The sequence below is a fragment of the Hirundo rustica genome, chromosome 1 (genome assembly GCF_015227805.2).
Source record: "Hirundo rustica isolate bHirRus1 chromosome 1, bHirRus1.pri.v3, whole genome shotgun sequence".
In the NCBI taxonomy this organism is placed as follows: domain Eukaryota; kingdom Metazoa; phylum Chordata; class Aves; order Passeriformes; family Hirundinidae; genus Hirundo; species Hirundo rustica.
Genome location: NC_053450.1, coordinates 29,569,378 through 29,583,989, shown reverse-complemented (window position 1 = coordinate 29,583,989; position 14,612 = coordinate 29,569,378). Strand labels below are relative to the sequence as shown.

General features: G+C 42.3%; 1 protein-coding gene across 1 annotated transcript in view; it reads left to right on the top strand.

The window, feature by feature from the left end:
• The window catches only part of STMN2 (stathmin 2), a 41,843-nt gene extending 34,180 nt beyond the window's left edge, over window positions 1–7,663 (top strand). Inside the window, exons 4-5 of the mRNA XM_040077093.2 lie at window positions 3,739–3,930; window positions 6,298–7,663. Coding sequence (XP_039933027.1) covers window positions 3,739–3,930; window positions 6,298–6,357 — 252 coding nt within the window. The 3' untranslated portion in view covers window positions 6,358–7,663. The remainder of the gene's footprint in view (window positions 1–3,738; window positions 3,931–6,297) is intronic.
• Window positions 7,664–14,612: the final 6,949 nt, after the last annotated feature.

Genomic DNA, 14,612 nt, shown 5'->3' with positions numbered 1-14,612 from the left:
CCCCTGGGTATCCATGGTCATTCATCTACCCATTTCTGGATGTGCAGTAGACTTTGAACAGACAGGGTGGCCAAGTTCTTTTGCCAAATGGGTTGGAAACAGAAAATCATTTGACAATCCAGTACAAACACATAGCAGCCGCCTTCCAGAATTGTCAGAAGGGAATTTCAGAACAGTCTGAGCACCAGGAAACAGGCAGACTGACAGCTGGGCTACAATGCCATTAGAGAAGGGATATCAGTCTAAATGAGACTCTACCCTGTGGATGTTTTGTGGCAGGGAGGGGGGTTCCTTTATTTTGAACCAGTCTTGGGTACCGGCGGTTTTCCTCTCTCAAAATTCGTCACAATATGCCGTTAAAGACATATTGTAAAGGAAAATCGCATTAGGGGTTTACAGTCAGTTCAAGTAGTCTCTTTCTGGTGCCAATGCTATTTGCATCCAGTAAATACTGAATTAGAGTATAAGGATTTTCTTCATTATCATGAATTAGAGGACAAATTACTTTTGAATGTACTGTCTGCCAGCACAGCATCCAGAAATATGTGTACTTTGATAAGAAGCTCTGATTTTCCACTGTTCTCCCAGGTTTATGAAAAAAAGTCTTTCCAGAAGGCAAAGGGTTTGAATGGAAGAAAACAAATCTTGAAAAATGAGCAAGTGCTTCAAAGTCTCAAAGGCATTTTGCTACCTCCAATGAAAGCAAATGCTCTTTTAAAAAATGCTTCTTATATGCATAGTCCAAATCTTACTTTTTATTAGTGCATGGCTATGTCCTTGTAAATTGTTTTCCAGATGTGAAAAGGTCTGACTTTATAACACATTATATATGCATATTTAAACACCATGAAATGTTAGCTTTTGAAATTAACAAGTCACATCTGAAATGTTTCATGGGAAAGGACATTACAATTAGTCTAATAATGTCTTTTCTATTCAAACTCTCAACAGGAAGAGAAATGAGTTATCAGATTATCCATTACTTTTAGATAATTTAAGCAAAGGGTTCACAAAATTCATATACATAAATAAAATGTAATGATGATAATTTTTCCAAAAGTAGATGAGAGATTGCCATTGAGTAGTAAATTAAAAAAAAAAAAAAAAAAAAAAAAAACACACCACAAACCTACCTTCACAAGCAGTGGTCAAACTGGGACACTCACGTTTGTCCACAAGTTGGAAAGAGAGATGAAAATATTTAATTCTTTCAGTTTTGCATCAGATCTTTTAAAATAACCTTTTTACATAGCAAAATAACATGCAGTTAAGAATTGTTAAATGCTAGGTATCTGAAATCAAACATTTTGTTTCAAAATAAGCTACTTTTATATTATTATTATTATTAAAATTTTTGATATTTTTATTAAACATATGGGGCTTTTATGATTTTTTAATTGCTCTACAAAATTCCCCCTTTGCCCGGCTCTACTTGTCTTTGGCTCAACCTTCTTCCATACTCCACCAGCGAAACTCCCTCTACTTTTGGCTTCATCTGTGTGGGGGGTTTTGTTCCCACTTGCAACATCTTTCATCTGGCACAACAGGGTCAATGACATGAAAAATGCTTGCTCTATTACTCTGTTCAGCATATGCTGTAAGGGAGGGAAGAGCCAGGAAGAGTCTCTGGGAGGAGCCAGCCTTTCTAGGAGACCGTTCCTACCAGGAAGAGCTCCAGAGATCAGTTTGAGAAGTGAGCCTGTACCTGCAGCCAGGCCAAAGGTGAAATGCATGAAGTGATAAGGATGTGTAGCAGTGTGGTCTGGTGGTGAAGGTGCCGCGACCTTCCTTGTCAGAGGCATCTTTAAAAAGACACCTGGCTGGACAGGGCACAGGCACTCTCAGGTGGAGAGTGATCAGCTCTTTTGTGAGGCCACCTGAGCAGCAGCGCTCTCAGGTGATGCTCTTTTGTGAAGTTGCCTGCCACTCCAGGCAACACAGGAGTAAAACAGCAAGATGGGGTCACTCCGATCTCCAGGTGAGCCTCCTTATTCCACAAAGCCCAAAGCAGAAAAAGCCCAAGAGCTCCAGGGGAGAGGGATTATATACGGTAGACAGGGGCGGGATTTCACAACCTGGCCAACAGGGAAAGGAATTCAGAAAGGGACCAGTCAGGGAAAGGATCCAAAAAGGAACCAATCAGGAGGGGTAAAAATCAGGAACTGGGAAACTAACTAATTAGAAATAACAAATTAACATAATGCTGCAAAGGCTCATGTATTTGACACACTTTGCTCATCATGAGCTAAGGAAGTCTCTCAGAAAGACTTCAGGGAGGGAAGTCACTGCTAATTGAGGCGGTGTAGGGGCTGCACACTCTCCAAGGGGGTGGATCATCTTCTGTGGATGGTCTGGGCACCGCCACAAGGATGGATAGAAGTGGTTCTCTCCTATGATCTCAAGCGAGCCATTACAGCCTTTCAAAGCCAGATGTATTCTACTCCAACATCTTGCTGCAAAACGTTCTGCCTGGCCTTTGCAGCCTTTTCTAGAATCTGTTCAATTTGCCGTGTCAGTGCATTTGGCTTTATGCATGTCTTACTTTCATTAAGATGTTTGTTTTCTCAGAGTTGAATCTTGCTCATATAAAAGAATTGCAGCCCTTTTCAGTCCATTTAAAGCCATATGATAGAATTTAAAAGGTTTAATTACCACTAATTGTAGTTAATGGTTAAAACCCTTAATTTAGGCCTTAAACTAACTCATTTTTATGGATCACAATGGCAACAGTGCCTTGGGATCAGCACTCGAATATGTGTTTAGCCTCCTGGCGCCCTATTTCATTCTCTGTTTTTCTGTTTCTTCTCATGCTGCTTCTCATTTATTTTATCCAAAAGTGTATGATGTTGTTTATCCTTTCCAAATAACTATCTTTTCAACTAGACTTGCCTGGAGAATGGGCCCAATGCTGCAAGTTTTTTGGCTTCTTTCCTAGGATTAGTGGTTTCCTGTTAGAAATTTGATTTAATACAAATAACAAAGCTTATGCTTCTGAGCATGTGAGTGAGACATTCTGAGACGTGAGTTTAGAAAGAGGAACACAATATTAAGGGTAGACTGCATCTGTTTGATTCTGACTCTAAGTTTTCATCTTCCTTGAAAAATAACTTTTAACTAAAAAAATTTGCTATTTTCTATGCAATAAAACACTTTTTCCCCCCTTTCTAATCAGTGAGATTAATCCGAATATAAGTGCAATGGGAAAAAACACTGTCTGAATCGATGCTGCCTGTCTTTCATGTCAATAAACTTCCAAGCCTGTTGTTAGCTATTCAGGCACATTAAAGGAGAGTCCAACCTGGGTGAAAATTGCGCCTGTCCTGCATCAGTAATCTCCCTTTAAACTCTGTACATTTCTTCAACCTCAGATCCCTGTCTCTAAAGATAAAAGGCCTATAGCTAAGAGACTGCAGCTGTCAGAGGTTGAGCAACCACTGCAGTAATCCAGGCGAGCCAGGGCAGCAATACAACAGCATTTCTTGTTAACAGAAGTGCTTTGGACATTTCTCTGCTGCTGCCTCAGGCATATACCCCACACTTAGCCAGTGCTTCTAAACATGTTTATGGCTAATCCAGTTCAGTCACAAAGTGACCTCTCTAAGAAAAAGCAGCAAAATTTACACCATTTCCACACTCAGGGAACCGTTGCCCTATGGCAACATACTGCACTCCCCAGCAACATGGCAACATGCTTTGCTCCACATGAGTATTTCTTCTCAGCTACTTCTCTGTTTCCAGTCCCAGGAGGCCCAGGTGCTGAAACATCTGGCAGAGAAGAGAGAACATGAGCGAGAAGTGCTTCAAAAGGCTTTGGAGGAGAACAATAACTTCAGCAAAATGGCAGAGGAAAAGCTGATACTGAAAATGGAACAGATCAAAGAAAACCGTGAAGCTAATTTAGCTGCTCTTATTGAACGCCTCCAAGAGAAGGTAATCATATCATCACTCCTCACCTTAGACTAGAGAGAAAAATCTAATCAATATTTTGCAGAGATGTTGTACACAGTCCTTATCTCAGTTGCTACACTTGAGCTATTTTTAAGTCAGAGCTACTGATGTCTAAACCACCACTCCCTTTGAAAAAGGACTGAAATGCTACAGTCATACAATCACAGGGTGGCTGAGGTTGGAAGGGCCCTCTGGAGATCATCTGGTCCAACCCCAGCCTCAAGCAGGGCCACCTAGAACCCGTTGCCCAGGGTCATGTCCAGGTGGCTTTTTAATATCTCCAAGGACAAAGACTCCAATTCCACTCTGGGTGATCACCCACTCAGTCACCTCACAAGGAAAAAGTGTTCCCTGATGATCAGAGGAAACCTCCTGGGTTTCAGTTTCGGCACATTACCCCTGATCATGTCACTGAGCACCACTGGAAAGATCCTGGCTCAGTGTTCCCTTCGTTCAGGTATTTGTAGATACTTGTAAGAGCCCCCTGAGCTGCCTCCAAACTGAACGGTCCCAGGTCTCTCAGGCTTTCCTCATAGCAGAGACTGAGAGATGCTCCTTAATCCTCACGGCCCTTTACTGGACTGTTTCTAGAGATAGGCTGGGCTTCTAGGTTTTAAGAAGTTCTGTGAGCAATTGAAACGTCACTTGTGTTTAGATTTCAGCTTCTAAGAAAAGTCACTACTCAAATCAAACAACTGCCCTATGTCTGTTATTCTTGGTTTCTCAGGGGAGAAAGATGAAAAATTTTGGGGAAAAAAAATCTTTCATATACAGCAGAATACAGCAAAATTCTTTCCATAAGTTTTGCAAGGAACAGAGTAAATTTTCCTCTGGAGACCTTTGGTACAGCCAGAGGAAACAGGGAATCACAAACCCTAGATGCAGAATGAAGTATGCCCTCCTCCAAAACAAACCTTCCACACAAGGGAGAGAAACATGCAAATAATGATTTAGAAGTGTTAAGAAAAAAATTAATTTCTGCATGAGTGATCACTTGTTTCTCTCAATAATGAACTTTCTAATATACCAGTAAATTGGCTAAAGAAAATATCTCTCAGAGGTTTTCAAGGATACCTTCATAAGTACCTCTACATCTGCACCTCTACATCTTTGATGGAGACAAAAGTCTTTGAGAGTAGAAAAGAAACAACAGAATCCAAAGGATGATGTTACAAGTAACTATGCAAACAGGATAATTCTTGGGCTTAAGAACTATATACTCATATTGCTTGAGATTTTCACATTAGCTTCATTTGCAGGCACATACCCAGACCTCATGAAAACAAAGGGAAAAGCAAATAAGTTATCCTCGAGGTCCAAAAGGAAGTGGGAAGGACAGCTGACACATCTCTCTGTCCTAGGTTAATGTTAACAGACTGTTAAGCCCTATTTCCACAGAAATGTGATGTCATATATGCATTAAACCCAAGAAAGACTTCTGAGGAAAGATGACAGTAACTCACTTGGAAACATTTGCACTTACCAGGAATTAAAAAACACAGTTTTGCCAACACCAAAACATCAAAAATAAACATAATTTGCCAACATCAAAAGTGAATTCTTAATATACAGAAAAAGAAGTGATATATCCAGTTCCAAGCCTTCCAAAGTTACACAGAGCTGTGGATGCCCCAAAGTATTGGTGTCTAGAAGGTACTGCAGAGGTAACTTCTGTATATTGCAGTTGATAGGAACAGCAAGCAAAAAATCCCTTATAAAAGCTAGCATTCGCTATTACAGACCTTTCAAGGACTGATTTACAGGTTCAGTCAGTGCCAATAGGTGGTATTCTTTGTCATAGCCAGAGGAAGAATCAAGAGGACAGGTAGCGTCCGTGTTCAGACTAAGGAGATGTTTGAGATGGTCAGGTTGGCTTATCTCATTGAAACTACGTTCTTGGATCTTTATTACAGTTCCTGAATGCTTCAGATAAGAGAGTAACTAAGATACAATGTGCAGGCAATTAATTCCTCACTCATCCTTCCCTATGTTTAAATATCCAGAAATTCAAAGGGCAAATGTGAGCACGTGGCACGTTTTATGGTGCAGCCAGCACCTCTCTATGTGGCCCTTTTAAATGAAACCCTGTGAGGTGCTGAGGATTATAAGGCCATATCAGATAAAAGACTGAGCTCCAGAGCAGGAGTTTGAAGTAAGCATAAAACATGCCTCAGGCTGGTCTGGTGGATGACACCTCTCCTGTGTGGCTTCTTTTAAAGATGGTTGGGCTGTGAAACAAGTTTTGCACAAGCATCAAATGAATGACCTAAATGAGTTGTCAGCATGAACCTCCCTGAGCAGGTGGAATGAGAAAAAGGTTTGAATTTTTCATTTCTTGATATTTTCCAGGAGAGGCATGCTGCAGAGGTCCGTAGAAACAAGGAGCTCCAGGTGGAACTGTCTGGCTGAAAACAGCAATGGTGGATGTGACCCATCCCCACCATTAGTAAACTCCCCCTGCCTATATTATTATGGATCATGCGATATAAGTATGGGAAATGTATGACGTGGTTTAAAAAAAAAAAAAAGTAAAAATCAAGAACTCAATAAAAAACTTTAAGAAAGAAACAAAAAAAATAAAAACAAAAACAATGCGATCTCTTTGCAGAATTATTTGCTTGATGTTTAAAAAACTTGGATCTTATTTTGTAAATACTTACATTTTTGTTAAAAAATACAATTATTGCATTATGCAAGTTATTTCATAATCTTACATGTCCTGTAACAGGCTTCTGATGTTGTCTATTTCCACTCGGTTGAATTTGCTGGGTCTGTTCATTTGAAGCACCTCATGTCTAATTCCATTCCCTGCGACTTCTCATTCCAACCCACCATGAGGTCAGTAGTAGTTCTATGGTGCTAGAGACCAGCCATTGCCTAATAACCTAGACTGCTTTGCCATCAATAAGCTTTCTTGAAACCGTGACTAGACAACAGGTATTGTGACTTCACTTTCAGCTGTCCAAGACAAAAGGCTCTTAAAATGGTTTTTCAAATGCAACTTATGCTGCAGGACTCTGTACTCTGCTGTACAGTTGAGGTTGAATCACCACGTAGAGTGTTTGTTGCTTCTGCTTTTTGAGGTGAGAGGCAACAAAAACAGCTGTGCAAGGGAATGAAATCAAGCAAGATCAGTCTGAGACAAATTTAAGAGGCACATTGTAACCATCAAGCTATGACAAAATTTGGATGATGTCAAACAGCCATACAAATGCTAATTGTAAAGTGAGCTTAAATCACCACTTGAAAATTTATTGATGGAGCAACTAATAGATAGCATCAAGTGGCTTTATCTGTAGGTGCCATGATCTATGATACTTATCTGATGCTACCACATTACATGCGTAATAGCACGAGAGGCTACCGAATACTTCACCTGGGACCCATGAGCCAGTTGTTACCTTTTTTTTAATGACACTGCTGACTTCCATTCATCATGACCTTTACTCTTCAGTGTTAGCCAACCCTACCTAGTGACAGACAACTAGGACTAAGAGGGCTGAAGCAGGAGGAATGACTAGACAGGGTGCTTGTGCCAAGTACAATATCACCAAACCTAACACATCATCCCCAAAATAGCTGCAGTTTTGAAGTTGTCCCTACCCCCCTAGAGGTTGCTGCCTGCATATTCTACTCTTCATTAGTGCTATTTTCCTGTATGTCATTGTGAGCAAGCTGTGATTAATAAAGAATTGGGGTTCTGTGAACTGAAAAAGGGCTTGTTTCTTCTCTCGCTCCATTACGCCTCTGGCATGTGCCCATGTAAGGGGAAAACCTAATGTAGTCATAAAAGCACGGAAATGAGACTTAAAGAAGACCCATTAATAAACCAAGCCTATTTCTCTGCTAATATGAGACTAACCCCTGCTATGCATTTTCCAGTGCTTAGGCTGGTTGTTTTTAAAGATTATCGCATAAACTGAGCCTGTAAATGTGACCTCTAGCACTGAGTTTATTAAGAAGAACTAGATATATACACATGCACTCCTTAATCCTGACTCAGCCATAGGTGAAAAATGGAATCTGGGGAAAGAAAAGTAAGTAGTCTAGCTCTGGTTACATACATCAATAACTACAACAAGATTCTGGGTGTTAACACACTGGTTTTCATGGTAGAAAATATCAATTTATAGGATTTATTGAAAAACAAAATCAGTTTGGTTTATGCTGAGCTACAGAGCTGAGATCTAAAATTGAATCAGACCCCATTTTGAACTGGACAGGTGATAAAGTACTAATTAGTACTCTAGGATTAGTAGAAAACTAAACTAATTATTTGAAGTCATCAAAGTGGCATTATTTACTTGCTCTTTCAGAGAGAGGGGCTTTATGCTCCAGGTCTGCAACAGCCAGGTTTTTATTTTAGCAGATTGGTTTTTTTCAGAGCCAAGAGATGACCTGCAGTCAAAAAGCAGCAGCAGTTGAACCTGGAGAAAGGCTGTGAGCTCAACTCCATGTGCAGTGAACTCAACACCACAGAAAGAAATTAGTACTCCAACTTGTTATGGCAGCTGGGTCTTCTTGCCTAAATTACTTATCTTTCTCATGAAATTACCAGAAGTAAACCTGGCATAGAAGCCAGATAGCAGACATTGAGTCTGGAAGATCATGAACATCACTGTTGCCAAGCCTATAAAGTTTGCATATTGCTTTAAGCCCCAGTTTAAAAAAAAAAAAAAAAAAAAAAAAAGAAAAAAGGTAATTAAATTTAAGGTCCAGGATCTTAGCTTGAAGGTTTGTGGATTCTGTTTTCATTTCCCAATGGCAAGCCACTTACAGTTTTCCCTGTTTATTGACTTAACAAATTCTGGTAGAACATCAATCCCTTTTCCTGTTTGTCTTCCTGGCTATGGTTGCTCAGAGAACAAGCCAGGAACAAATCTCTGGTGCTGAGCCAAGCCGGGCAACTTGCATCACTTCCATGGGGTTCAACCCTCTTCCCCCCACAAAAAAGGGTGTTCACAAAGTGCCAACTGGAATGGTCTCCAGCACACTCTCACCCTGCCACAGAAATGGGCTTTGCCTGGGAAGGGCTTCTCAACAGGTACCAAGGCTGCACCAGGGAAAAGAGTGAAGAACCAGACAGTGGGAGCACTGCTGCTCCACTGCTCCTGCTCACTTGGCTCTTCGAACAGTGGAGGGTCTACAGTTCATTTTATTAATATATAACTATTCTTTGAAAGCGTGTTTGAAAATAGCCTACCTATTCAATCCCTAAAAGCAAAAAAAAAAAAAAAAAAAAAAAAAAAAAAAAAAAAAAAAAAAAAAACCCACCAACCAAAAGTCTGGAGACCTGCAGCATGGCCATTTCCTTCTTTTACTCCTGTTTCCTTACATTTCCTTGTATTTTGCTTTGGTGCTGCCTTTCTAGCTCCTCCCTGCTTGTGCTAGCAGAAGCGTATTGTTGCCATGGATCTCTCTTTATGTGTAGCTTCACATAAAAAGTCTCATTGAAATGTAATAAAATTTAAGTATGAAACACCTGCATTTTTAACAACTGCCCATCTTGGTAATATGGGCTTTTTTCATTCAATGGCAACCAGAGGGTACAGGGATTTTAGATCAAAAAAATTAAGCTTCCTCTTTGACTAACTGTAGATGCCCAAGTCCATGTCATGAGCTGTGAGTAAGTGCTGCTGACCTGCAGACCATTTTCCATAGGCTGCCCAAAACCTCCCACCAGATGGGAGAGAGGCTGGAGTGCTGGCATTGCACCACACAGATGTTCCAGCCTTTCCTGAGCTGTATGATGGCTCAGAAGGAGGGCAGGGTTGTGCAGATCATCTAGAGAGGCACTTCTGGCCTCTGACCTCTGCAGGTCCAAGGACTGCCACTCCAGGAGTGGGTAGGGTTCGATTTCCTCTTGGTTAACTCATCGGTTGTGTCAAAGCTGCCACGAGGCGACAGCCTGAGTAATCAAACAGGAATGGCTCAAACCTGTCACACTTCTCGTGGTCCTACTGAAGCCACAAAATTTATGGTCAAACCAATTCACAGAATCCTAGGATCACTTAGCTTGGAAACAACATTTGAGATCATTGGGTCCTGGCATCATTAACCTGGCACTGCCAATTCCACCACCAAACCACGTCCCTAAGTGTCACATCTTTTGAATACCTTCAGGGGTGGCAACTGAGCTCCTTCTGTTCCAGTGCTTGATAACCCTGTTGGTGAAGCAATATTTCTTAATATCAGAATCACAGAATCATTTATATAGGAAAAGACCATTTAGTCCAACCTATGAACAAGCACCACCATGTCAACTAGACCATGGCACTAAGTCCACGTCCAGTCTTCCCTTAAACACATCTAAGGATGGTGACTCCACCACATCCCTGGGTAGCCCATTCCAATATCTAATTACCCTTTCTGTGAAGAATTCCTTCCGAATGTCCAATCCAAATCTCCCTTGGCACAACTTTAGGCTGTTTGTTACTTGTTACCTGGGAGAAGGGAGCAACCCCACTACAACCTCCAAGTATTTCCAAAATCAGGAGGTTTGGATGTATGGTTTAAATCCACCCTGTTCAAAACCTGAAAGTAATGCTTTTTTGTCCCCCTTTATCACGCCTCTTGTCACATGGAAGGCTTTCTGTTGCTTTGTTTTTGGATGACTGGAAGCAAATCCTAACCCTTCCCTCACTGTGGAATCCCCAAACATGTGACTGATGTAGAGCAGCGTTGTACACACACTGCCATCCAGCAGCCCTGTCAGAGAGATGGGCTCTGTGATCAGCGCAGGAAAACGTTTTACTCCCAGCGCCTAAACTATGCAGAGAAAAGGGTACTTCTCTCTCCGCTCCCAGGAGAGAGACATTAGGGCAGCGTGAACATCCTTCTCATCCTGCTGCTGCCCAATCCCATCATGTCAAATCAAACCCTCCCACCAGGTTTTGATAGAGAGAAGAAAGCATTACACAGGAACAGGCAGGCCCCACGTCCATCTTGCAGCACATGCCCTCTTCTGAGCATATTCCAGCACTGGGAAGAGGAGGCATTCACTCAGCAGAAGGGATATACCAGGGTGATATTGGGATAACTTTAGGCAACTTTCCCCGAGCCTCGGGGCTGGTGCCGCAGTGATGTTGGTGCAATACTGCCATGCAGTGGTCAGAGATTGCAAGGGGGAGCGTCTCTGATCGATTGCAAGGATTTCCTCTGAAAAATATCCATTCCATCTGCTGCGCAGTTTACACTTTATATAAGAGTTTTTATATAAGGTAGATGGCAGCTTTGAAATCTGTAGCCTGAGTCCAGACATTTTCAGGTTTAACTCCTCTGCAGCAGGAGTGGCACGACCACAGATAGCTGTATGAACTGTGAAACAAATCTCACATTTGAAAAGTAGTTTTCATCTCCCAGGGAAGGAGAGAACATGATCGTCCTTGAAGCTGTCTCCCTTGAAAAACATTGAACTCTTTCTCCCCACACACCAATATTCAGAACTAGGGCAAAAGATAGCCTAAAATCCAGCCTACATTATATTTATATGTGGGGTGTGTGTGTTATCCATAGCTCTGTGAGCAATAGGAACCAGAATATGCTTGGATTATGCCATGGATTGGGGGGCTCTCCAATGTACAGTAAAATGCCTGTGGTCTAACCATTCATAATTCCAGTGCTATGCTGAAGCTTTGATGCCATCTGACCTCTTAGTTTTCCTCCAGGGAAATGCATGGAGAGTCCTTTTTCTGTTCAAAAACCATAGGAATGCATATAATTGATAATTTACTTAGGAAAACATTTCCCTGCTTCAAGTCTACAATATAATGCCATGCTCCCCTCTTTTGGATGGCAGTAAGCAGCTGCTGGAAAATATCTTCCTGCTGTAACAGTTTGGTTTTGGTGAAATGGGTCACAGAAAAGGGAGATCCTGGGCAGCTCTTGAAGATGGAGACATGAAAGGCATTATCCCAGATACAGCCCAGACAAGTGTGAAATAAGGAAAGAGCCAAGTTACAATTTAAATTTCTTTTAGCTATTATAGTTGCAATGGATTTTTAAACAAACTTTCAAGAATGGGTTCACCATATCAAAATGCATTTTTAAAATTTTAACTCTTAAAAGACATGACTTTCCAATAAGTTGTTTAGATAATAATTTCTACACAGTCACAAAAGTTGGCAAATATCCCCACCTACAACTGTTTCTGACCAGAAGATGGCAACCTCTTATTATTTAATAGGCAACTACAGAAGGGATTTTTTTTTTTTTTTTTTTTTTTTTTTTTTTTTGAAGAGCCTTTCAAACTTTGCAGAAACCTGAAATGCTGGTTTGTGGAGTCTGATGTTCTACGTTTACGCTAAAATGTGGATTTGGGTTTAAATAAAATGTGAAAGAAAACACTTTTTTCCTTGGGCAATTACACTGCTTTTGCTACATTTCCTTAAAAATACAGCACTGGGCAGACTTTTAAAAGAAACCAAAAGAGAATGTAGCCATACGAATAAACAGGTTAATGTTACCTGCTCCTTTAGTCTGGAGGCTGATTTCTGCTCCTAGCAAGTCTAAACCAGCTCTCCTGAGTTCTGGATGGAAGCAGGAAAATATCACTGCTCTTCAGACAGATTTCATGCAGGCTGAAAAAGGGTAATGCCCACAGCATAAGAAACTGGAGCATCCCTTCCTGCGCTGTGTTTTACACTTAGATGTTTGCAAATGGTGGGAAAAAAAAATAAATGGTGGAGCGCAGCGGCATATGAAGAGCTGTCCATGAACTGGTTGCACAGATTGCATGTTTTCCTGACACAGGTATTACCTTGGGAGCAGCACTGGGTAAGTGCATATCTTCTGCCCCCAGGGACAAGTTTGGAGGCAGCACAGCTGCTTGCTCGCAAAACACAGTCCGTGCTCAGATTAACAGTTTCTGTCAGACCTTGGATGACCACGAAGGGGCAGCTCAGTCTGCCTTGTGCCATGCTCCTGGGACACCCTGCCAGTGCTGGAGGGAGCCTGACCCACCCACATCTCCTTGGGCTCCTGTCCGTGCAGGCACAGCCTGCGGCAGAGCTGTAGGGAAAGGCGTCATCTGGGAAATGCAGAGAAGGAGGAGGCTGGTGGCTGCCACTGAGAGACAGCAGCAAATTGGCAGCAGCAGCCGAGAACAAGGGGGAGAACAAGGGTGAAGCTGGGGGACGCTGCTTCTGCTCCGAGTTCCCCCGATCCCTGACACCTTAGGAGGGGTCCTGTGGGAAGGCAATCCATGATGCATGGATGTCATGGTTTAATCCAGCAAGCAGCTAAACACAACACAGCTGCTGGCTCACTCCCCCCCACCAGAGGGATGGAGGAGAAAAGTTGGAGGGGGGGGAAGTAAAATTCATGAGTTGACAGTTTTACAGGACAGAAATTGAAACGCAATAATAATAATAATTAATAATAATAAACCAAAAAAGAGATGCACAATGCAATTGCTCACCACCTGCTGACCAATGCCCAGACAGCTCCCAGGCTTCTATACTGAGCATGATGTCATAAGGCATGGAATATCCCTCTGTGCAGTTGGGGTCAGCTGATCCAGCTGTGTGTCCCCCATCCTTGTGTCCCCCAGCCTTCTCAAAGTGGTGAGCAGCTGAAAAGTCCTTGACTAGAGTAAGCACTACTCAGCAAAACATCAGTGTATTATCAACATTGTTCTTACCCAAAATCCAAAACACAGCATGGTACCAGCAACTGGGAAGAGAATTAACTCTATCCCAGCTACAACTAGGACAGCGGGGTCCCAGGGCATCCTGTGAACTGCACTCTGAACCCATCCAAGATGTTTTCCAGCACTGACACTACAGCAGGGGTGTGTGCCCTGTGCTCCCCAGCTCACAGCACTAGGTGTTATCTGCTTGTCCTCTGGCCAGCTGTTGGCACCATATCAGAGCTGACTGTAGAAATTATGCCACTTCTACATTTTGCAGTGCATTTTTACCCTCACGTTTTACATAATAATCAGGTGCTTGGACTGGTTTTAAAAATGTAATTTTTTTTCCTATGAAAGGATTCATGATGAAGCTTTTGAAGGCATGCAGGCATCTCTGTTCTCTAGGGAGTGCACCTCCACAGCTTCGGTACAGCTCATTACAAGCTGGAATTTACAACATTGAAGTTAGAGAGATCCTTCCACATTATTTCCCATTAGCTTTATGGTTATCCAAGGTGTATAATCACCCCACATCGACGCTGAATGCAAAACTGGACATCTTCTCCTGGAGCTCTGGAAGATGCAGAGTTTGCAGTATTAAGAGGGTCTCTTTTGGCCGGTGCAAGATGCTGCTGTGCCTGGCAGGTGTCCCACATTCCTAGCAGGCAGCGTGCTGTGGGGCACTGGGATCATTTCCTGGGACACAGGATGTTCTGACCAATTGGCCTCCGTGCCATCACATGTTTATTGCTCCCAGATGCACCAAGAGTCCCTTGCACTGCCCAAGGCACGCTGCAGCACATGTGCGAGGGTGCATTCAAACAGCCCCACGCTCCTGGCCTGCGCTCAGAGCCCGCTGAGCTCAGCCAGCTTGAAAACAGATCTTCCCCAGCCAGGCTGAGTCCCAGGACACTGGGAGCAAGCATTTGGCTGGTGAAGCACAGCTACACAGGCTCCAGCTCACCCAAAGATGCTACTGCTTACTTCTGCAAGCATGGAGCCCTGTCACAGGTTTTATGGAAAACTTGAATAT